The sequence below is a fragment of the Oculina patagonica genome, chromosome 6 (genome assembly GCF_052425735.1).
Source record: "Oculina patagonica isolate OP01 chromosome 6, crgOcupat, whole genome shotgun sequence".
NCBI classification, from domain to species: domain Eukaryota; kingdom Metazoa; phylum Cnidaria; class Anthozoa; order Scleractinia; family Oculinidae; genus Oculina; species Oculina patagonica.
Window position 1 is genome coordinate 10,923,940 of NC_135763.1, and position 24,996 is coordinate 10,948,935.

At 39.4% G+C, this 24,996-nt stretch overlaps 3 protein-coding genes across 3 annotated transcripts in view; 1 reads left to right on the top strand and 2 right to left on the bottom strand.

Annotated features, from left to right (window-relative positions):
- The window catches only part of LOC144658675 (uncharacterized), a 131,867-nt gene that overhangs the window by 26,355 nt on the left and 80,516 nt on the right, over positions 1-24,996 (bottom strand). The window lies entirely within an intron of this gene.
- On the top strand, positions 877-13,172 carry LOC144658709 (neuronal acetylcholine receptor subunit alpha-10-like). The gene is made up of 9 exons (XM_078519184.1): positions 877-1,462; positions 1,670-1,790; positions 4,026-4,168; positions 5,282-5,326; positions 6,893-7,002; positions 7,399-7,543; positions 8,143-8,398; positions 10,916-11,093; positions 11,981-13,172. The coding sequence occupies exons 2-9, from the start codon at positions 1,724-1,726 to the stop codon at positions 12,441-12,443; spliced, it is 1,407 nt and encodes a 468-aa protein (XP_078375310.1). The 5' UTR covers positions 877-1,462; positions 1,670-1,723; the 3' UTR covers positions 12,444-13,172.
- Positions 14,405-23,149, bottom strand: LOC144657845 (semaphorin-5B-like). The gene is made up of 8 exons (XM_078518206.1): positions 22,724-23,149; positions 21,366-21,525; positions 20,560-20,736; positions 19,811-19,978; positions 18,782-19,212; positions 17,813-17,972; positions 15,881-16,083; positions 14,405-14,465 (listed from the first exon to the last, which is right to left on the bottom strand). The coding sequence occupies exons 1-8, from the start codon at positions 23,147-23,149 to the stop codon at positions 14,448-14,450; spliced, it is 1,743 nt and encodes a 580-aa protein (XP_078374332.1). The 3' UTR covers positions 14,405-14,447.

Here is a 24,996-nt window from a genome sequence, read left to right on the forward strand (position 1 = left end):
AGCAAGAGGCAAGACAAGGCACTTGCCTCGTCTAAATTTTTACCCGAAATTAAAAACAAAATACGTTTTGTTGACAAAATAATCCCCAGTTGAACAAGATTGGTTTTTCTCAAGAAATACCTCATGAAAAGTAAAAATGTCTCTGAAAGAGATTCATAGCTTCTAGATTTCAAAATTTTCTGGAGGGCATTCCCCCTCAACCCAGAACCCGCTAGCAAGACTCTTGTCTCGTCTATGGCAAAGGTCTGTTTACGGCCCTGCCGTAATGTGGTTTTGTATTGTGAACATTTCAAATTATTTCTTAACTTAAAAGGAAACCCGCACTGTGCGCCTATAAGGAAAATACGCTGAGAAGGATACTGTTCAGAAAGTTTCTGCTTTAAATTTCTCTTTTTAATAATTTGTTTCTTAAAATTATATTTTTTTACTTCTACTTATTTTCGTGGGCATATCTTGAAATAAGGTGCGTCTTGTAATCTATACACATATGTAGTTTGTGCATAATTAATGCCAGTAATCTTTTTGATCACGCTTCTCGTGTTAAACTTGTAATTAGTTTGAGATTGATGGCACACAGTGTTAGTCATGTCGACAAATAAAACAGTTCTTCATAAACTAAAATACATTCAGTTCTTCATAAACTATATAAATACTAAAAAAATACTTTGGAAGTTATTATTTGAATGAACTCAGTTTGTCCAACAATCAATCTCAAATAGTTTAGAACTATTCCTTGGACTATTAAGGGACTCTCGCGCGATTTTTTTTTTGTCGATAGATTTTTTACTGTGGTCAGATAATGAGTTACTTGGGTCAGAAATGCTTAAAACAGGGAGGGTCACCGAATTCGTTTCAGAGATAAAGCGAGTGGAAAACTACCCTGATTTTGAAAAATTGACGCATCTTATTCAGGGTTGTTTGTAGGATTATTTTTAAAATATCGAAGATGAGTGAACGGAGGCAAAGGATCTATATCATATTTTGTAGAAGTAATAATTTCTCGTGTTGCCATCCTTTTTTTGGTAGACCCCTCATAGTGATTTACTCCCTCATGCTTCCAAATGAAAAAGTATTAATTTGACAATAAAAACATATTGCTTGCGTATAAAGATCAGCTAGACCCTAAGCGCAATTACTTGCCCAGCTAGGAGTCCCTTAATATCTTAAAATTATCCGTTCAACTTTCATTAACGACCGCTCTTGCTGGTTGATCTCAATTTGATGCGCATTTAACGAAAAATCTCCGTGTGACTTAAATCAGTCGGCGAATTTTGCATCGAGGACTCAAACGACTTGTGTATTCCGATGTCAATGGAAGACGCCTTTGGCGCAATTTCTTTTTTTATAAAACTACCTCCTCATACATAAACAGTACCAGTTAGTGTCAACTATTTTACTTGGCTCAGTCAAAGAAACAAAAGGACGAACTGTACGAGACATAAAAGGAACCAGCTGCGATACGGTATGTAAATTGACGGTATTATAAAACAATAAGTTTGAAAAAGGACAAAATGGCTACAGTTTTTTGAAGGAAAACTTGGTGATCAATATTGTTATCTCTAAAATATGTTCTGTTTATTATTTAAAACAATCCTATTCTTTTGAAACAGATTGAGGTACCCCCTCCTTCGTTGACAGTTTGCATTTTCCCATGTTTTTATTTTTGCAGTTTTGTAAAGCCAATTTCACTGAAAACATTCCAGGTCATTTTCCCACACCTGCAATGAAGGACCCTGGCATGATGTCCTTTCATTTTGGAGTCATTTTCTGCTCTTTTTTGGCATGTACTGGTGAGATTTTTTTAATTTTTTAGACACCGTGTAATTTTTTCCGTATGCCAAGCTCAACACCTTTTTTCTCCCTGGTGTGATTGGATTTCGACAACCGACATAAAATTATAATTAAAGGCGCATCGTTTAATTTGATGAGTTGTCAAACATGAACCTTTTTACCTCGTGGAACTGGAAATTATTTTTTGGCATTTTTATAGTTTCCTGAGCTTCTTAATTAATTTGCATTGTTTTAAAACAGTGTACTAGGACCAATTTGGGATGAAAAAGTAATTTTTATAAGAATTGTAGATATAGAAAAAAACAGTTAGAGCCGTCAAAACGTCTCTCAACTAGTACAACGACACGTTTGGCAGACCCTTCCGACACTTCCGGTTTACCGAATTAAGAGTGCCAGCCTTTTTGGGTATACAAAAGGCAAGACTATAAATCTTGAGACCTTTAACTTCATTGCTAGAGTTTTTTATGGCTAATGGTTAAAACGTTTCAATTTTTACGCCCACCGGCTAAATTTTTGGCTGTAATTACGGTAAATGGCTAACCCCATTGAGACCCACATGCAACTGATGCAAGGTCTCGTCTCAATCTCAGAACGATTTTCTTTCACAACAGTTAACGGTTTTAGTTCGCGTTCGTTAGTCAAAAATTTTAAATGAGGCTGTATCGCGCCAACTAGGCACTATAAACAAATTAGTATTCGTCACTGGCATGGTCTCTTCCCTGTTAACATTCTTGTTGACTTCCCTATTTTCTTCCCTGTAATCTTCCTTCTTTTTTAACTTTACTTAAAGGAGCTCTGTCATGGGGATTTTGCGGATTTTTGGTCTAAACTGTTCTGAAATAAGTGGTATGCAACTTAACCCACAAAATATATTATCTTTGGACACCTAAAGGAATATAAATCAAACCACGGTTATAAATATCAATTGTTTAGAAGACGTGCAGAAACAGAGTTTCATGTTAAAATTTATTTCCACCCTAGCCATCTGCAGCCAAAGACGCTTGTTAACAGTTTCAGTGTTCTAATACAGCAAGTGTTAATAAAAATGGACCCTTATTTTTAGGTTTCTTACGACATATAAAGATTACTCCATGGAAAATGCGCGCGTACGATTTTTATTCACGAGTTGAGAAGTATCAGAAAACGAACGAGTGAGCGCAGCGAACGAGTGAGTTTTCTGATACAACTCTACGAGTGAATAAAAATCGTACAAAGCATTTTCCATGGTGTAATTTGTTTATTTTATAGATACTGAGGTTTTTGAAAAGCAAATTAAATCGCTCGACTTTTTATATTATCAGTTACGCGCGTGTTTAGGAAACCCATTCATCTGCCATAAACTAAAATAGTTAAAACATGTCTGTCTTTCAAAATCAAAACTTTAATGAAGTAACACAAGAAATGAGACGTCAGTTTATACTCTCACAGCTTTTACAGAAACAACTTTACATAGAAAACCTGACGGAGACTTGTACAAAACTTGCAAGTTCCAGTTCATGCCAGTTCAATGTTTTAACAGAACAAAACAGTGCTAAACGCTGAATAACTCAACGCGAACTCGAGCGAACTTTTACCAAATTAAATCAAGAAAACAGTCTGCCAAAACCAAGGACAAACCTGCAGTGTCTTAGTCATCATCTGAGTCAAAACTCGCTACAATCCCTCGGAGTGAAGACGGCCCGTATTCTTGTCCTTCCTTTGTGCGAATTTACTCAAAGGTTTATTCAACTCGGCAGGAGGAATTTCGGTTATCTCGCTTCGTGTTTCTATTTTTGTTTGAAGAAACGTTGTGACAACAAGGCCGTCTTGTTTCGTTTTCTTTATAGTGTTTTGGTTTTCCTGTTCTGCAATATAAACGACTCAGTGGAGCCGTTAAAGACTCTAACAAACCTTGAACGTGTCTCCGCCATGTCGCCGGTGTTTACGACGAGAATCAAAATGGCGATACAGTGTTGTTCACAAGTGAGTTTTCGTCGTTCGCGCTTGCGATTGGACGAACGACGTTTTTTCACTAGTGAGTTTTCATCGTTCGCCTTTCCTATTGGCTAATGCATTTTACGTATCATTTGTACGCAATCGTTTTTTCGTGAGAAAATCTCAGTATCTATGATATAAAAATATATATTTTGGCTGTTCAAAAATAGGTTAAAATCCGTGACAAAGCTCCTTTAATATAGTTGAGCATCTTATTAAGGTTGAACACTGAGTGTTTTCAGGGTTTTTTCGTCATGCAGAATGCTCGTGTGCGTTAAATAGCGAGGCAAGACTGATGAGGGACATCACTAAGAACTATAACCCAAGAGTTAGGCCTGTACTACACCAAAATGACACAGTTATCGTTACGCTTGGGATGTCTCTTCACCAAATTATCGACTTGGTAGGTAGCGGGCTTATGTATTAATACAGTCGAAGCTCTCTTAACGGACACTCTCGTAAGCGGACAGCTCTACTTACGGCTGCCTTGTTGGAAACCCCGTTTTAACTCCCATGCAAACTCTGTATTTTAACATTCTCGTAAGCGGACATTCCCGTAAGCGGCCGCGGACATTTTTAGACATTATGACTTAGACTTTTTTCTTTGTTTTTAAGCTCCCGTAACCGGACAACCCATGGAATATCCTATCTATAACCTCTTCATGTTATTTTTATCAATGAACTTCACATCCCCGTTCGTCACAATGATTTTACAGTAATTACAGTACCATATTTCAGTACTTGTTTTGTCGTCATCCACGTCCGTCCGGTTATTGTTAGCTGGGCAATCTCCCGTAAGCGGCCATCTATCCCCCACACCTATAGTGGCCGCTTACGAGAACCATTCTCGTATAGGCGGCCAGCTCCAGTTACGGACACTTTTTTGCGTCCCGAGGGTGTCCGGCTTACGAGAGCTTCGACTGTATAAGCAATACTGCATACTTACTACAATGGGTGCCAATATCACTACATGAAGTGTTATAATAGTTGTCTGCGTTAAATAGTAGCAGTATGAATGCTTGAGAAGGATGCTGCATGCAGTGCTAGTATGTATTCTAAAAATATTACTGTATGAAACTATTCTGAATGGTTTCTTTTTGACAATAAAGGGCATGGAAGTTTCCAATCTCGTTCTCAGAGCCTGCGTTCCCCTTGACAACCGTCTGGAAACTCAACGCGGGCTTCGGGCTAATACAAAACCAGAACCAGGAAATCCTGGTTCCCGTTTGATTGTGCGCGTGCGCCGGAGATTGTGGTGAAAAGAACTTGTTTTCAACAACCAATCATATTCGGTCACCTTTGTGGCGGGATTTCAAATTATCACAGAGGTCCCGATCCTTGGCACAGACTAGAAGGATCGCGGCCTCTGCGGACGAGATTGGGAAGTTTCATTTTTGAGCATGCGAGCCACGTCTGGCTCACCGCGATTACGGGGTCACAATTTTTTTTCTTGGAATAAAAAAAACATCGTAGCTTAAACGTGCTAATGCCTTTTTACTGTTTTTATGTTGTACAGAACGAGAAAAACCAAATTCTTGTCAGCATCATGTGGATAAGACAGGTAATTTATGCAATCCAAATACAATGTACAATGTAAGCGTGTGTCTACAACTGATTTTTTATTGGGAATGCAAATGTGTTACTGTAGAAATGCGTGACTCATTTTTGAGGGTCTGAATGGGGTTAAGTGTTTAGTGTTATTTGCCCATAATTTTTAGTGTTTGCTGTTAAATTGGTCAATTTTTTAATGTTTACTGTTTCCGAAAAAATTACTGTTAAGTGTTTGGAGGGTTTATCGTGAAAACCCATAGTCTTTTAGCATTGTAATTAAATTCTTATCTGCTCTTCAAAAATCAGTTATAAAATCACTCCTGAACATTGAGCCTGTGCTGTGGTTCTCCTCGGAAATCTTCGGTAGTCTCGGACATCCTCGGTAGTCTCTAGAAATCTTCAACAGTCTTCGGGAATCTTTGGTAGTCTTCAGAAATCTTCCGAAATGATCGGGAATTGTCGGAAAATGGCCGAAAACTTCTTGATATTCTAAACAAATTATATTAACCTTTTTGGAGCTGTTTTTGTTTCTTTGGGAATTAAATTTACTGTTACAGTGTATTTTTTACTGTTAGTGTTATAATGCCTGAAATTTAACTGTTTCATGTTACAGAGCAAAAAATAAAGTGTTAATTGATATTGAGATTCTCCCATCCAGAACCACATTTTAGTTTCTTGTTTTGGAGGACTCGCAATGGCAATAACATAATTGACAATAGAAATTATTTAGAAGTTACAGTTTTTTGTGAAAATCATGAATCGTGGCTAGTCTGACGCAGCGTTTCGTCCTGGCCAGGTGGCTCCTCACGGAACTTTCTGCTTTGGCAAACTTGTTGCTATCGTTTTTGCTTGCTAACGGGATTTTGAGTGCGATGCTCAACAAGTGTGCAATGGAGAAAGGTCTGTGAAGAGCTATAATTTTCACAAATGACAGTTCCAACAACAGTTATAATTATTATATTAATTATTAGAATCATCATAAGTTTGTCTCTAAAAGATCGCTTGAATTTCTCTGTTTCTACTCTTGGGGAACGCAATTATTCCCTTGCTCATGGAAAGGTCTCCGTTTTCGTGGGGCGAGGACGGGGGGGGGGGGGGGGGGGCGTTTAGTCGAACGGAACATAACCAGTGTAGCCTGCGAGCAGGCTCACCTCTTGTGGCACGCACGAGAGCTATACGGGAGCGGCGAAGCCGCGACAGGTATATTCGCGCGTGCCCCAAGGTGAGCCTATAACCAGTGTCACTAGAAATTCTCTTGAACAAGTTCCTTTTTTTGTAACATAACATCAGTTATCTTAATATTATTAGAAGTATATTCAAATTGGAAGGCTAGCTTATTTTTTTAACGGAGTTTAAAGGCGAAAAGTAAATGGTATTTTACTTCGAATTTTAGGTATTCCTACAACTTTAATTATTCAATTGGTTTAATTCCCACGGTGTACTCTTTCACCGTCGAAGGAAGCGGTAAAATACAGTGGTGCACAACGTTCATGTAGTACACTCAGCCTTCCAGCATTGTCCTCACTGACTGTACGTCCCTTTAGACACGTTGTCGTTGTTGTTGTTCTTGTTGCAGGTATGGTACAATCCACTGCTTTTCTGGGATCCCAGGAAATACGAGAATATTTCCAAAATAAACGTATCGCCTAACCTTCTTTGGAAACCAGATCTTGTGTTATATAACAAGTAAGTCTGTGTGCAACAAGCAAGGTAAAACGAATTTCGTAATTTTTACAGCTTGATATGGACCTGTGGGGCCAAAGCAATATTGCGTGATCCATTAAATTTTATTATGTCACGTGTAATTGTATTTTAACATGTATTTTTTAAGAACTTTTTAATATTTTTTTTTAAATATGTAGTTTTTTTTAAATCTTTTTTTAAAATTAATTCATTTATTTTTATTACCTAAATTGTCAAACACTTTTATCATGAGCCTCGAGCTCTGGCTCGGGAGATTGGTAACCACTCCCCGTGTATTTGACGTGAAATAGATCACCTTAACTTACCTTAACCATTTAAAAACGATTAACTAGCAAAATCCAGAGAAGAAACTGACAATACAACGTCTCTTGATTTCAGTGCCAATGACAATACAGATGGAGCGCTTAATAAATTCGACACGGACATTACTGTGCATTTCAGTGGCAAAAACACGTGGCTTGCACCCGTTATTTTTAAGAGCACTTGCAAGATAAATGTGGCGTTCTTTCCTTTTGATGAGCAGGTATTACCTACAATGTAAAATTAGCTATTTGGGACATCATGTATGGCAAAACTGCAAATTACACTAAGCAAATGTAGTTGTTTCATTACGTCAATATGTTGGTTGGATGTAAGATGTTTAAGTCTTTCAGATGATTAGGGAGCTGTCGTCCGTGATAAGTAGCTATGGCTGTATGGCGCTATGCCGTAAACTTAAAAAGTCAATTAATTAATTAATTTATTAGTTAAAATTAATAATTTGTTTAGTGGGTTGAGGGTGAGGAGCATGTGCCTGTGTGCACTAGGTAAAACGTGAAGTATAGCTCCGTTACTTTTTTGTGAAGATTACAATGGGTATATACTCTTTCCACCGGTCTCACCTGCACTTCGATGATGAGAATAGAGGACCAGACGGGCCCCCTCAAAATCCACCAAGAGAGTCTGTTTGTACTAAAGCTGAGTAGAGGTGAGAGTAGATGACTGAAATCAGGGTTTCCGTGTTAACTACCAAACCACGGCTGTGTACGAAAAAGTCCAAGTAGACCACTAAGAATGGTTTAATTCGTACTTGGCGTATGATACACTTTTGATACTTATGCTACTCTTTGAATTTCAACATAGAACTGCACCTTAAAAATTGGTTCATGGGCCTCGGACGGATTGCGATTGGACCTAAGACCAGAGTCCGAAGTAGGGGAAACCAATAATTTTGTCAACAATGGTGAATGGGACTTAATAGAGATCAAAGCACGGAGGAATGTACATTACTACATCTGCTGCAAGGAGCCTTTTCCAGACGTCACGTTCAGACTCAGAATTCGTAGAAGGACTTTGTTCTACTATATGAACTTGCTGATTCCTTGCTTTCTTCTAACAGGTAGTTGATTAAAGCTCTTGCTAGTCAAACGTCTCCAATATTTTCATCCAACATTGTTGGACCTTGTTGTGACATAAAAGTTGTGGCGATACAAATCAAGTTTTAGAAATTGGATTTCTCAACACCATTTTTCAAATGTTTGACAAAAGTTTGATTCCGATCAAAGTTTACTTATGAGGTTTAAAAATGTTCACTTAGTTGGTAAAGTTTGCCCAGAGCTAAAGTCACTTTGTGAAAGTGGCAGGGATGCTCATCGTCTCGCCTGGGGGTGTAAATTACGGATTTTAGTCTCACTTAGGGTGTTCAGGAAAGAATGGCAATATTTTAAGCCGCCGAGGTCTCTTTTAATGTTGCACGTGCAGAAAATAAACTCTGTTATTATTCATTCAAAATATTTCTCTGTTTCTGATTGGCTTTCGATCCCCGGCTAATTCCAGCTAACCGGCTAGCGCCGACCAAATTTGGAAGAAATTCCAATTATTGGCGTCAATCGTCCAATATAAAAAAATTATTGGATCGCAACCTCGTTCCCAAGGATGATTATCCGATCGCAACCTCGTTTCCAAGAATTGCTGACGTCACGCAACTGAACGGCTTTGCTGCCGAGCAGGTTGAAAGCGCGAAAATGGCCGCTAGATTTGAGCATTACGAAGAGGTAAAATATTTAAGTTATTAGAAGACAAGGAAAGTCACAACACGGAAAAAACAACGAAGGGGAGTCGATCGATTTTGAAAGCGTATCTTCAAGAGGAAAAAATCCCTGATCCAGCCACAGCGGAGGACTTGGAGCGGTTTTACGAGAATACCACGTCGAAGTAAGCAAGAACGATGGAAGCCTGTACTCGAAAACATCTCTTTGTGTCATCAGATTTAGCTTCAATAGACACTTCAAGCAAGTGCTAAATATCGACATTATAAAGGACAAGAAAGTTAATGAAGGTAACCGAGTTTTTGAAGTTTAAATCAAATTTAAAAGCGGACGTGTATTTGTGTATTTGTGATCTTTCCTATTGTCAAAACCCTATTGAATTCATTTTGTGCATTTGGAGCTCTGGAAATATTTTGAATGAATAATAAAACAATTATTGAATTCGGCTTTCGTATGATATGAAGAATTATGCAGATCTCGGAGGGTGTTATCCGCCTCAGCCTTCGGCTTCGCCGGATAACACCCTCCTCGATCTGCATAATTCTTCATATCATACTCAGCCTCATCCAATAATTGCTAATTATACTGTGCATGTTAGCGGACCACACCGATCAGGGATGAAAAATGGTATTCAAAGTAAGTAAGTTTAATAGTTGTTTCCATTGGCTGGTTTTTAGGCCAACTTTACAACTTTATACACGTAAAATGCTATGAAATAAAAACATGAGAGGCTCTCTGTTCTAGCTAAAGACTCTGTGAGATCGTTCCAGAGACGGACTGCTCGAAATACAAAAGACCACTGACCAGCGGCAGAACTAAAAAAAGTGGAATGTCTAACTTGTTATTGTTTCTAGTATTGCGCAAATGCACAACGTCTCTTTTCTTAAATCTATCACTGAGATGGGGCGGAGCAAGTCCTTTAACACATTTGAATGTCATTACAATGTCTCTTATTTCTAATAACTGCGTGACTGGTAAGCAGTGAAGCTGTTTCAAAGATGGCGTTATGTGTTCGTATTTCCTTACACCAGTTGCAATTCGGGCTGCGAAATTTTGCACCGCCTGAACACATGCAATGTTCCTCTTTGTGGTGTTTGCCCAAACAGTCCAAATTAAACCGAGGCGGAATCTTTAGTAGGGCCCTTCTAAAAAGCTTGAGCCACGACCAGATCGCATTCCACAGCATCCTAGTCCCTTTCATAGGCAAGTCGCACCCAAGCGTCAAATACTTGTAGGTTATTGTAGCGCAAAGCCGGTTTAATGAACTGTTCCTCGCGGGAGAAATGTCTATCTTTAGCTACGTTATCGGTATGGAATTTTTCGGGAAAAATGTTAAACGTTTCTCAGGCTAGCGGGGAAAGAATTGGGTTATAGAGAGACGTCTGCGCGTAGTTCTGTTCTGTTCTATTTTGTTTTGTTCTATTGTTCTGTCCTGCAGTGACTTCCTTTGGATGAAAAACGTGTGACGAGCTCAAAGAACGTCTGCACGAAGGAGGCTAGTTCTGCAGTAGAGAGTGACGTCTGTTAACCCAGACTACCAAACGACAAGTAGTGTCTTATGAGTTTTCCGTCTTAAAGAAATGCCATGGAACTGGATTGTTAGTGAACGAAATGCTTTTAACGCGAGAAAACCAGCACCGCAGGCGGATACGTGCGAAGTATTACCTATAATACCGCACGCACAACATGTGAACGCATGACCGCGAAACACTCTTAATATTCTTATACTCACTGACCTCTATTTGCATTTAACTAACTCGACCGTTTACTTCTACTTGATTGAACTCAAGATGAGTTCGAAACGTCGTGGCTTATTTTCGCTTATTTTTATACTTAATTGTACTTCAATATATTGTTTTTAATTTCAGGTGTAAACTTTCTGTCCTTCTCCCTGCCACCTGATTCTGGAGAACGAATAACACTTGTAGTCACCAGTCTCCTCACAATGACGGTGTTCATGCTGCTTGTCGCTGAGATCATGCCGCCTGTTTCTGACGTAGTGCCGATAATCAGTGTCTACTACGTCACTGCCATGTTTGTGGTAAAGTCACTTCAGATGTTTCTATTTGTGTTAAAGGGACTGTGTCATGGCTGAGATAATAAAGAAATGAAAAGAAATAATATATAGTCAGGAAAGACCACCTTCCACGTTCGATCACTACTTTTGCGGAACACTAGCGCTTATCCCGTACCCAGACATAAGAAATAGGTTAAAACATGTAAAAAGCGAAACGATCTGTGTACCAAATTAGCGCTAGTGTTCCGCAAGAGGTATGTTCGTGGATAACGGTCTTTTCGTGGAAGAGAAAACAAAGAAATTGTAGGTAGACTATCCATTCCTTTCATCCTGTATTTACTCGTTGTACAAAGAAATACAAAATCTTAAATCTCACAAAACATCCAATTTTTTAATAATCCATTTAATTCAAACCTCGGCCTAATACTGATTTTTCTAAGTTTTCTAAATTTTAAGATCGAGTCCATCATTGAGCACCCATGAAGCCTAGGATCAAAAAGGTGTCAACGGAAGCGTTTGAATTGATTGCTACTTATATTCTCTGCGACATAAATCTTATAGCATTTTTCTCTTTTATAGCGAGTTTTTATTTAGATAAAATGATTGCCAATCAAATTTTGATCCGTTGCTGTGAGCGAAGGAAACCTAAAACACATTTTACAATTTCTGCTTATAAAGTTTGTGTGTGTGTTTTTTTCTTAATTGCACCCCCATAAATGTACAGCTGATTTGTGTATCGTTACGTATCAATGACCTCACTCGTTTAATCAAAGAAAACCAAACCATGTATAGACCAAACATGTAGCAAAATCAAGCCCGGAAGCTAACTTGCTCACTAGCTGGAGTTGACGACTTGTTAAATCCCTTTTTAGTTTATTAATGTAAAGGAAAGCTCTCTTTATTATTTTTTTTCTAGGTTGGATTGTCTCATGGCTGCAACTTGTCTCGTCCTAAGGTGCTACTTCAGGACAACCAACCGTATGTCCATGTCACTGCCGTTGCGATTTTTCATTTTCCAGGTTTTGGGAAGAATTGTCAGGTTTAAGAGCTCTTCCAATATTAAGAGGCAAAAAAGAAATGACAGGATTAAGCTGGCCACTTCTCATTCTCGTTCCACATCTGTAAAGCCGAAGACAAACGATCCTTTGCAGAAATTGTCCCAACATGTTACACCAAGATCGTGGAATGACGACCTAATTGTGCAGAAGCTGAGCAGCATTTGTAGCATCATGGAAGAGAAAATGGAATCAGAAAAGCAAATCGAGGAATGGCAGGAGGCTGCCATCATTTTGGACAAGTTCTTCTTTAGGTTATTCATTGCGGTGGCCGTGGCTGGTACTTTGGTGGTGTTTCTCCAAAACCCAAGTGCGCAACAATAGGGAAGGTGCAGAGTACTGATCACCAAGTTTTGCACTGATGTTTAAAAGAAAACTTGTGATGCATTTGAGAAAAGTGACAAACGTTTTAAGTTTTAAAGTGTGAATAAAACTTGCTAATGGCCTGTTTCTAGGGTATTTGTAGCAACTGCCAGTTGCTACAAATTCCATCTCGAATTCGAGATGGAACTATATTGTAGAGTCGACGTAGAGCGTTAGTAGTATGATATGAATTATAAAGCAATCCTATTCTTTTTGATTTTCACTGAAATAATAACAATAATACGTCAATCAACAGCACTTCTGCTAGTTGCAACTTAGGCTACGTTTACGCGGGAACGGTCCGGAACCGTTCCGAACTGGTCCAGACCGGATCGGCTTCTGTTTACACGGGACCGTTCTAAAACCGTCCGGAACGGATCCAAAACTGGACCTGGTCCATTTTTGGATTCGTTTTGGAACGGTTCCAGAACGGTCCCGTGTAAACAGAAGTGGCCGTTCCGAACCGGTGCCGTGTAAACATAGCCCAAAATTGGACTTTTGATAAGTTTTATCAAGGACATACATATTGTAAAATATCAACTGAAACAAGTCCTGAATTTAGATTCTTTAAGCGACCTCAAGTCTGAAAAAGTGGTTCGTGCATGTTACTGTATTCTACTGCACTAATGAAACATAGAGAGCAAACTCTACATCGTGAAGCAAGCGCTGAATCAAATAAAAATTCAGGTTATAGATGGTGATGGTGGCGGCTGCAGCCGTAGCTTTGGTGGTGGTGTGGTGATGTGGAGGGGGAGATTATGTCTGCTTCTGTAATATACCTATGGCTTTCCACAAGCTGCTCAAACTAGTACAAAAAGTTGCTCAAAATTTCTGTAAAAGGTGCTCGAAAGTTGCTCCAAAAATCAAAAAAAGTTGCTTTTGATTTAAAATATTGCTCGAATTGTGCCCCCCAAAATCAAAAACGCTGCTTTTTATCAAGAAAATTTCTCCAAATATATGCTTATTTCCCTTTTGAGGGTAAGATATCAAAGCAGTTTCATGCAATTTCACTGCAGCAGAACTATCTAAATACCATTTTAAGACCAAATGTTTTGAATTACGAGGATTTCTTTCACTGAGAAAAATCGTAAAGATATCATGGCGTCGTGTTTGCTGGCTAATTCTGTTATGTTTTAATGAGACCAGAGTCGAAAAGGGGAAATGTTTTCGGATGTTCCACGAAAATCTTCAGCAAACTTCGTTAATCTTCGAAAAACACTCGGACAATCTTAATTCGGAGATCTTCGGTCTAGAAATTGTTCAAAATGCAACAAGTCGCTCCAAAGGAAAAAAGTTGCTCATTAAAGGGGAAAAAGTTGCTCGAAATATGAAAAGCCGAGCAACTTGTAGTTGAGGAAAGGCCTAAATATACCTTACATACTTACATACTTTATTGCATAGCTCCCCCTTGGGGGCTCTTCCGCCATACAGAAATTAAAAAGATAAGAGATAAAAATATTTACAGTTGTGATTTTCACTGGCCTTAATCTAGTCGCCTTACAGGGCGGTTGATCGAGAGTAGATAAACACGAAGCATGAAATAGCTTAGGATTCTCGTGGGCATCGTTCTCATGAAAACAGCTGTTCTATATTCTTTATCAGAGTATAAAGAATAGAATGTGTCCATGTAACGCTTAGCAATGCGCGTCAAATTTTTAGGTAACAGGAAACAATTCACTCAATTATGTACCACCAACATCTTAATTTTATTATTTATCTCATTTCGTGCCCAAAAATAACCCAAATATGATCTTATCGAAAACACAATCATAAATGTACCCCATGACCAAACCAAAAAAAAATTAGCAATAAATCTGTTGATTTATATTTCTAAACGATACGTTGGTATTTGTGATATGAACCCAAAATACTATTTTGTTGTTCCCCGTCCCCCCCCCCCCCAACCCCACCCTAACACAAAACCCGTTCAATCTTCAGGCTGCGTTCAGCAATGTAGTGTTGTTCTTACACCACCAGGTTAACCTGCAGGATAAACAAATAAATAAATTAATTAATTAATTAATAAAAATAAAAGCAAGCAAGCAAAATTAATAAATAAATCAAGTAGCCAGGATTTTTAATAATGGCTTGATGTAACTGATGGATCAGAACGTGCTCGATTTTTGACATTTTTTTATGTACAAAAACTCGAATTAAAATAAAATTTAAATGTAAAAACTTATGTAACAGAAAAAAATTGTTTCTCATGGTTATCTTAGATTTCAAATGTGTTCAGATATTCGAGGTCTCGTAACGTAACATCTTGTAAAGGAGTTTGTTTAGATTTTTGACTCTTTGTCACATGCACTTCTCAAACTTATCTTAACATGAGATGATTTTAAATCTGTACTGCACAATCTCCGCCTGCAATGTTTATGTGACCTCACACGAACGAATAACTAGCCAAAAAAAAAATTTAAAATTTGGGACAAACTAACTTTTTTTTCGTTATTAACGCCAGATATCCTTGCAAAAGAATAATCACTTGTAGAAAAACTGACCTCGACGTTATTCCAAACCAATTTTTCAGCCCATCGAGCATTCCTTAACAAAACGACCGATAATGGCAGACATATGCACTTTTACCGAAGTGCAACGTACCAACGAATTCAAAACAAAAAGGAAAAAAAAAGGAAAAAAATGAGACTGCGCAGTGCTGACTGGAAATAAGCTTTAATCAAATAACATTACTTTCGTCAAAACCTCCCCGATGCACCTTCTGTTTTCATTTCTAACTACGCTTATCAGTTGAGTATGCAACCAAGGAAGTTTCGCGCCCAAGTTTTACCGTTAAAACGCTGCTGTTGTCAGGGGCGACCGAGCTAGTTTCCATTGGAAACATCTTATGCTATTGACGTCAGCAGTTCCGTTCGCGCTAAAAAATGAAACACTGAAAAGTGCGAAAGACTGCTGACGTCAATAGCACGCGATGTTTTCAATGGAAACTAGCTCTGTCGCCCCTGACAACAGCAGCGTTTTAACGGTAAAACGTGGACGCGAAACTTCCCTCGTTGCATACTCAATGGTTAAGCGTAGTATCTCGGTGCTTCGAAATACCACGAAACTATCATTATAAATAGTAGTATACCACGAAATACCACGAAACTATCTTGTTTGATTTATTACGTTTTAAAACATCGTCATCGTGGACGCCTTAGTATTTTCTTCCCTTCCGTTTCCAACAGAGCGAATCAAATAATGAATATATAAAATCATATATTTGAACTGCGGATAAAGAACAAAGGAATAGAATATCTTCGCAGTTATGAACACAACTGCGAGGATCTTCTCTTCCTTTAAAGCGAATCAAATTTCTGATAATTTCAGGGAATAAATTAACTACTGAGAAGTAGAGCGTTTGGTATGCACGCCCATGTTTTGGTGTTGTCAAAAGTTACCTTATGGCTGAAGTAAAAGTCAGATGCACATGACGTCACTTTGCATGACCTTATCTCGACTGGCACCCCAAACCGACTGCAGTCCTTTCCACCCGGTCGCTGTGGCGGAGCAGTGCAACTCCTGCTCCGTATCTGAACGCCGTTTCCACAAGTATCACTGCAGCTGGACCACTCACTCCACGGAGTGTAACCACCGTCGATTTCTGGTAAAAAAAGTAAAACAGGGTATTCTTTCTTTCGTTGAAGTAAATAGAGAAAAGTGCCCCTCGGATCAACGTCTTTGTAAAGTATGTTTTTCCGCTTACATAAAATGTATTTGTACAGGTTAAAAGTTAGAACGTTAATTTTAAATCACTTTTCGATAGAGTAGCCGCCGGAGAGTTGGCTTTAAGCCTGCAAAATACTTCTCAAACTCATTAATAATTCATCTAGTTAAAACAAAGGAAATCAGAACCGTGACGGAATTGGAAATCTGATCTTAATTAGCATAGATTTTGACGATTTTATTTTTCCGTTTTCGTTGTAGTTTTAGTTTCGATTGAGAAGATATATCAACCACTCGACAGAGTGTTTCATCACATTTCAAAACACCTCGAAGTTCGTCAAAAATACTCCGCTGCGCGTCGTACTTTCAACTCTCTTCTCGGTGTTTGGAAATGTGATGAAAAACGCTGTCTCGTGTTTGATATATTACATACCTTTTAGAGTCCAAGTGCATCCTCGGAGACCCACGGGCGGTTAGTGGGGGTGAGGGAAACGCGAAACTTCGGGGAAAAATTTCGCATTGAAAAGTTGGAGCGATTTAAAGGTGCCCCTGGGGAAAAAGTCTTACCAGGCCAGTTCCAAACAGTTCTCTAATTACTGTCACCTGATTGGGCAGAAAAGTTCTATGTATTCCCTTTTGTACTATTCTGCCCAATCGGTGGCCTATTGGTTTATAATCCTTTTTGTGTGGTCCAGTATGAAGTACATTGCCAAAACCAGTTCGTTCGATATCTTGCCGGTTCGCCAAGATTTGCTAGAGATGGAAAATTTCGGCTAGTGCCTTCCATGGTCGAAAAAGTAGTAAGATTGACGGCCATTGCCGCGGTGATCATGAAATAAAATGTCGGATTACAGGATGTCCGCTCAGCCCAATACATTTATTATGCATACTTTAAACAGTTCTTTGTTCACGGCCTTTCGGGGACTGCAACGCTTTCAGTTCAAGTCATTTCTTTGTTTTGCTAATTTTCCAAAAGAAGTTGTAGACTTACAAAAAGTTTACGATTTCTTGGCTATTCAGTGAGTCAAAAAAGCTACAATAATTCAAGACTTTAGAAAAAAAATTAAACAAACTTTTGTGTTTTCGCGTTCAAAACACAAACAGCTCAATCGCTCCAACTTTTCTATGGCAAATTTCGTTTCCCTCACCCCTACTAACTGCCCCTGGTTCTCCGAGGATGAAGGATACGGAAATTATAAGTCATTTAACATCAGATTCCCTTACAAACACTGTTATTGTTTTTAGATATTTGTTTTTCTGTTATTTTCTGTTATATTTGCTTGCTTGGCAGAATGAATTTACGCTCGATTATCTGGACTGACTTACGCCATACAAACTTTGATGCCAGTAGGAAACCTGTCAGTGTAAGATCGAACGGAGGTATCAGATGAAACTGAAACTGTTTAAGATGGAATCTGCTAGGACTTCGAGTAGTTATTTGACAAAATTGTGTATCAAAGTTATTTACACCTTATTGCAAGCTTTTGTGTTACTGCTTTAAATATCTTTTCAAAAGAAATCTTCTCTAACAACACAAAACATCGTTTGCCGATAGCTTGTGAACTTTAAATTTCATTTTTCATCCAACTTAAATAAATATCACTCCACTTCTTGGTGGATCCTGTCTTATTTTGTTAAATGAAAGTTTATCAACACACAATTCTTACCGCAAACTGCCTCACGAAGATTTACTGGCCGTTTCCGGTAGTGCTTATCTGTCTTCAACTGTATAGCTTTGTTAGGGGCAGCCATATCCTGAAGATTCGTGTAGTTTATTTTTTCAGGCGGTCCATATCCCACAAATTCTATGTCCACCTGTTTATCAATCTGCAGGAAAACAGAAAGTATCGCAGACCGTAAATAAGAAGTAGATATTGACTGGCTCTTGAATACGTACATTTTGCCAGAATCAGCATGAAAAGCGACGAGTGTTCAGAGTTTTACATGGATAAAAGGAAATATTTTAACGGGACTGTAGATTTTATGGCCCTACTCTCCCAAAGGAGAGCTAAGATAAAGAAGAAGAAGAAGAAGAAGAAGAAGAAGAAGAAGAAGAAGAAGAAGAAGAAGAAGAAGAAGATTAATAAGCTCAGTTACTGTTGGAGTATAATACTTTACCTAAGGGCATAACAAAATGGACCAGCCAGGTCTCGAACCCTGACTGCTTATTTTCGTTAATTTAAAGCTGTAAAGTTCAAATTGGCAGAGCAAAAGTCTTTTGTTAGCAAAATCATGGCCACATAACAAACAAGGATGATTTTCGAGCATTGAAAATGACACTCATACAAATTGAGATAAACTATGGAGACCAGCCTTAGAGCTGAATGGGCTATCCTGTGTAAATAAAGTTTTACTTTACTTTACTTTAACTTGAAAAAAGCCAAGCTGACGTTTTTCAAGTTTACCCAAACGCAATCCGTTTTAATCTTCTAGGATTTTGCCCAGCCATGCCCCTTTTGGCCTTTCTGTGGTTCTTTTGAGTTCTTCTACAGTTTTAAGCCGTTATTGTGATATTTCATTTAATTCTATGACCATGCCGAAATTGCCTAAAATTGCGTTACATAGCCTCTTTACGTTTACTATAGTAAACAAAAAACGTCGTAGCTCTTTTGTAGTTTTAAAATAAGTTCACTTACTCTGAGAGGTGGTAGCGTCTGCTCAAACGGCTTCACCTTATGGGGCGGGAACGGTTTGCCGTCTGTAAACACAACCAGAACATTGGCGTGGTTTGCTCTGTCTCCGCCGTCTTTGGTGAAGAGTTTCTCGGAAACCATTTCCAACCCTCGATCAATGCGCGTCTTATATATTACCCGCAGAGGAATTTGTTTGATTTTCCTGATCAGATCCTGCTTGTTAAAGGAAAGCTTGCTTGTGAAGTTGTTCACGACCCCTGCTCGCTTATCGAACGTCACAATGCCTACACGTGTCGTATTCCAACTGATCTTGAGTTCGTTCAGGAATGTGGGGAGAAATTTACGGAGTAGCCCCCGGAAGTGTTTCCTTCGGATGCTTTCGGAGCGGTCTATTAACAAAGCGAGGTCGATACCAGCTTCGCAAGGCTCAAAATCTGTGTACAAAAAAGAAAGAGAGACAAAAAAACGTGTATTACTACAGTTATTACTTGTAAACGTTAGAAAATTTAATTCCTTCAGGTGTGGCTTTCTAATCTTCTATTGGCTTCTTGATACTTTATGTTTTTTCGATAATTTATTTATTGTATTTCAATTACTATTTTAGCAGACCAAGGGGAACCATATTATGGTTCCCAAAAGTATATTTGTGCCTACGCACATACATTCACGAGTTAAAAATTATATGAATTAATGTAATTAATTTATTTATTTATTTGTATTGCGCAGGTATTGGCATATTGAAGGCAAATGTTCGAATCATTTAAGAGAAAAAAGCAACATAATGTCGAAACTAGCACATAAGATTTCGTTATGTTTGTTGCGCCACGGGCGAAAGAAGTAGGTTTGCCTTTATATAGAGCACAAATGAGCGGATCTAAGAGCTAATTAATAGTCTTTTAAGACTTAAAAATTGGTCTAGAAACTCCATGGGTAAAATATTTTGACTGTTGCACAACACACGGTGCGGACGTTCATACTTTAGGCTTGGAGTACCTGTGGTTTCCCTGATTAGAGTACAAAAAAATGCATTACCTGGACATTCTTTACCACAGGACCGAGTTTCAGTTGCGTTACCAGTGCAGTTCTTCCCCAGGCCTTTAGGAGGAGGATGGGTGCAGAGTCGATATCGAATTTGTGCTCCATCGCAATCGCTGCTGCACTCTGACCAAATTGACCAGTTAGTAAAGTTCCCGTCAGGCCCTGTTGATCAAACCTCAGTTAAATACCTTTGAAAGCGTAGCACGTCAATGTTTCATGACATAAATTTTAGCCAACAAATTATTTAGATTATATTAAAATTTAAATTATATTAAATGAAGAAGCCACATTTGCTATAGCTGGTTTTCATGCGGGTTCCCTATCCAAATCGAATTAGTCTCGAATTGGAATTAGGAAATGTTGGCTTTTCAGGAAGGAATAGAATACTGAAGAACCCGGATAAAAACCCTTGAAGCAAGGCGAGAACCAACAACAAACTCAACCCATTTGGAAGCCGATCTCTTGCAAAATCGCACTTAAGAGTCTTTGTACGCCAATCAGTCTCGTATCAGTCTATTTCCAAACACTTTATGCTTTTTACCACATATATAAGCCCACCGTGCCTCTCTTCACCCAAGTGTATAAATGGGTACCGGCGAATTTACTGCTGGGGGTAACCCTGCGATGGACTAGCATCCCATCCAGGGGAAAGAAGCAATACAGAAACCGGGATAAGCTCTGGCTGTATAGGACACTAAGGCTCGGACACAGACTTTACCTCCCCCCCCCCCCCCTTTACTTACCACATTCTATAGTATTGCATGCTTCGGACTCCTCGCTAGGTCCAAGATGTGTACAGTCTCTTCCTCTATGCCTGGGTTCAGGTTTAGTACATGTTCTATTGCGCCAACGCACTCCTCCATCACACGAAGCAGAACATTCCGACCAGCTGCTCCACTTGGAATAGCCACCATCAATGCCTATGAGAAAATATACGAAGCTTTACGAACTTTGAAATGCACAAAAAAAAATAAACTACAAGCCCAGGAACTGTAGAACTGTAACAAAGCAAGGGATCCATTGTCAAAAGATAAAAAAAAGAATAAAAAAAATAGGCAAGGGTATGTTTGCCTTGGTAGCATATTGTGTAACAAATCTGTTTATTTGAGTAGATGGCCATAAAACTTTTGTCATCTCCCTTTCACGCCACTTTAAAAAACTTAAATTTATACTATTTATAAATTGGACTTGAACCATCCTCCCTGCCACTGGATAGATTAGTGTTTGGCAGTCCTGATTTCAACTCCTCCACGCTTCCTAAATAGCCAACCGGTAACCCTTCTACCAATTGAGACTCGACAATGTTACGTTTGTTCTAATTTGTTTTTTCACGACCCCTCAAGATTCTTTGCTTTAAAACACAACCACATATAAATAAGATAGCTTTGTATTTTTTATTATAAATTTTAATACCTGTGGCATTGGTTAACTTAAAAAGCTATATAAGAATAGACTTCTTCGTTTTAATGAAAAGTTAAGCGTGAGTTCAGAATGCATTTGAAAAGGGTCGAGTTCGGAAGACAAGTAAGAATTAGAAATTGGCACTCACTGCAAGTAACCTCGCGAAGTCGTCTTAGTTGCTTGGACAGTTCTTTGAAGTCTGTTACGGTAATGACACCGTGATCATCTCCAGCAATTTTTACGAGTTGCCATCTGTAGGGTATCATTTTAGGTCCAATACCGACAGCAATCCTGTGAACATTTTTCTCCTATAAAAGTAAAAAGAATGATTTAAAGTGGGTAGGTTACGGTATTTCAGGTAATTTTTTTATTTCGTTGATTAAGAGCTGTAAACTTCAAATTGGCAGAGCACAAATCATTTATTGGTAAATTCACGGCCACAACACAAACAAGGATGATTTTCGAGCATTGTAAATGACACTTTCATACAAATTGATATAATCTTGAAAAAATCGGGCCGACGTTTTTTTAGTTTACACGGATGCAAACCGTTTTTTAAAACGGTTTGCATCCGTGTAAACTAAAAAAACGTCTAAAATATTCTCGAATTTTGCCCATCCATGCAAGGTTTTGGCCTTTTGTGTTTTTTTTATTTTCTACAGGTTAAGCCGTTATTGTGATATTTCAGTTAATTCTATGACCAGTTGGTCAGTGCCGAAATTGCCTAAAATTGCGTGACATAGCCCCTTTAATTCGAGCCAAAGTGACCCACTCTTCAGGAAATCATGATCACCTTCAGTTCTGCAGCAGGATGCGTCCCTGAGTATTGCTACTCCCCCCGGATGTTATATGGGAAGTCAAGCTCGGGGGGAGGGGTGCACTCCCTTATTTGGCCTCCACGGAGAGGTCTCGCTGAACAAGTATGTTTTTTTATGGTTTTTCCTCTTAGCAAAGTAATCGAATACCTTTCTGAGCTTTTAAGTATCTTGAAAGCCGTGAAAATTGTTGAGCTAGTGTTACCATAATTTCTTTGGTCATTATTAATATGTAGCATTTACCACAAAAGCAGAAAATTTTCCAGTGGATGACTTATTGCCTGTACCTCTGAGTTGTGTTTAGAAGAAATAGTCGTTTTCATTCTGACCCTTCGCCTTCTTCGCTATGAGCTAAAGAGCATTTTGCGCTAAACTTCGTCAATTGGGTTGTTTGCTGCTGCTGTTTGGCTTGAGCGCAAAACATCAGGTCTGTATCCTTTGCTTTTCGCTTTAAGCAGTGACTTAGGTCTTAGTACATTCTTTGTTGTTTGACTTTTTACAATTTGCTTTAGTTCTTGCAGAAATCTTTCCGCCATTTTGTTTTGATCATTTAGGTTGCCATGGAAACTGTAATTTTTACATGTAAGTATTTCAAATCTGGCTGAAATACTGTTGGTCTTAGCCAATCACATTTCAGAACTTTCTTGGCCTGTAGTATAAATGCGCTAAGAAATTTCAGTCGGAAACTTACCTCAATTGGTTTTAAAACCGTTTCGAATGGTTCTGAATCATCATGTGTTTTACCGTCAGTTAAAACTATCAAGGCATCTGGTGCATGTGGGCGGTCTCCGTTTGCTTCGTTAAATACTTCATTTCCGGCCATCGCCAGGGCTCTGTCAGTTCTCGTTGGTCTACTCAGCTTGTCATTCATCATGTCCTTGAACAATTCCGACAATTTTTGTTGGTTTTGATGGTCGACATTGCTAAAGTTTATTCGAACTGATGGTTCGTTAGCAAAGGTGATGATTGCAAAACGTGTTTTGTTCTCGCCGATTACGAAAAAGTGTGTAAAATCGTCGACAGATTCTATCATCAGTTTATAGTTTTTCACTTTAACACTTTCGGTCTGGTCAATAACAAGGCAAATATCCAGGGGAGGATCTTCACAATTCAGCATTTCTGCAACAACAAAACAAGATATATAGATGACATTAGTTTAATTTCCAGGAATGAATGGTTATTGGGGCGCAGTCGAAGAAGTAGTCTAACTGGTTTGTTGTTTGATTGGTCGGTCGCGAGGGCGGTAGGTGGCTAGTAGGCCAGTTAGTAGGTTGATTGGTTGGTCTGGTTGGTCTGTTGGTTGGCTGATCTGTTGGTTGACTGGTTGGCTGGTTGGCTGGTTTGTTGGTTAGTTGGATGGTTGGTCGGTCTGTTGGTTGGCTGGTTGGTTGGTTGACTGGTTTGCTGGTTGGCTGGTTTGGTTGGTCTGTTGGTTGGCTGATTGGTTGGTTGACTGGTTGGCTAGTTAGCTGGTTTGTCGGTTAGTTGGATGGTTGGTTGGTAAGTTGGTTGGTTGGTTGGTTGGTTGGCTAGTTGGTTGGTTGACTGGTTGGCTAGTTAGCTGGTTTGTCGGTTAGTTGGATGGTTGGTTAATTGGATGGTTGGTTGGATGTTTGGTTGGATGTTTGGTTGTTTGACTGGTTGGCTGGTTAGCTGGTTTGTCGGTTAGTTGGATGGTTGGTTGGTAAGTTGGTTGGTTGGTTGGTTGGTTGGTTGGCTAGTTGGTTGTTTGACTGGTTGGCTAGTTAGCTGGTTTGTCGGTTAGTTTGATGGTTGGTTGGTCGATTGGTTGGTCAACTGGTTGGCTGGTTGGCTGGTGTGTTGGTTAGTTGGATGGTTGGTTGGTCGATTGGTTGGTCGACTGGTTGGCTGGTTGGCTGGTGTGTTGGTTAGTTGGATGGTTGGTTGGTTGGTTGGTTGGTTGGCTGGTTGGTTGGTCTGTTGGTTGGCTGGTTTGTTGGTTAGTTGGATGGTTGGTTGGTTGGTTGGCTGGTTGGTTGGTCTGTTGGTTGGCTGGTTTGTTGGTTAGTTGGATGGTTGGTTGGCTGGTTGGTTGGTTGGTTGGTCTGTTGATTGGCTGGCTGGTTGGTTAGCTGATTTGTCGGTTAGTTGGATGGTTGGTTGGTCGATTGGTTGGTCGACTGGTTGGCTGGTTGGCTGGTTGGCTGGTGTGTTGGTTAGTTGGATGGTTGGTTGGTTGGTTGGTTGGTTGGCTGGTTGGTTGGTCTGTTGGTTGGCTGGTTTGTTGGTTAGTTGGATGGTTGGTTGGTTGGTTGGCTGGTTGGTTGGTCTGTTGGTTGGCTGGTTTGTTGGTTAGTTGGATGGTTGGTTGGCTGGTTGGTTGGTTGGTTGGTCTGTTGATTGGCTGGCTGGTTGGTTAGCTGATTTGTCGGTTAGTTGGATGGTTGGTTGGTCGATTGGTTGGTCGACTGGTTGGCTGGTTGGCTGGTGTGTTGGTTAGTTGGATGGTTGGTTGGTTGGTTGGTTGGTTGGTTGGTTGGTTGGTTGGTTGGCTGGTTGGTTGGTCTGTTGGTTGGCTGGTTTGTTGGTTAGTTGGATGGTTGGTTGGCTGGTTGGTTGGTTGGTTGGTCTGTTGATTGGCTGGTTGGTTGGTAAGCTGGTTTGTCGGTTAGTTGGATGGTTGGTTGGTTGCTTGGTTGGTTGACTGGTTGGCTGGTGAGCTGGTTTGTCGGTTAGTTGGATAGTTGGTTGGTTTACTGGTTGGCTGGTTAGCTGGTTTGTCGGTCAGTTGGATGGTTGATTGGTTGGTTGGTTAGTTGGATGGTTGGTTGGATGGTTGGTTGGTCTGTTGAATGGCTGGTTGGTTGGTTGGTTGACTGGTTGGCTGGTGAGCTGGTTTGTCGGTTAGTTGGAAAGTTGGTTGGTTGGTTAGTTGGATGGTTGGTTGGTTGGTTGGTTGGTTGACTGGTTGGCTGGTTGACTGGTTGGGTGGTTGGCTGGTGT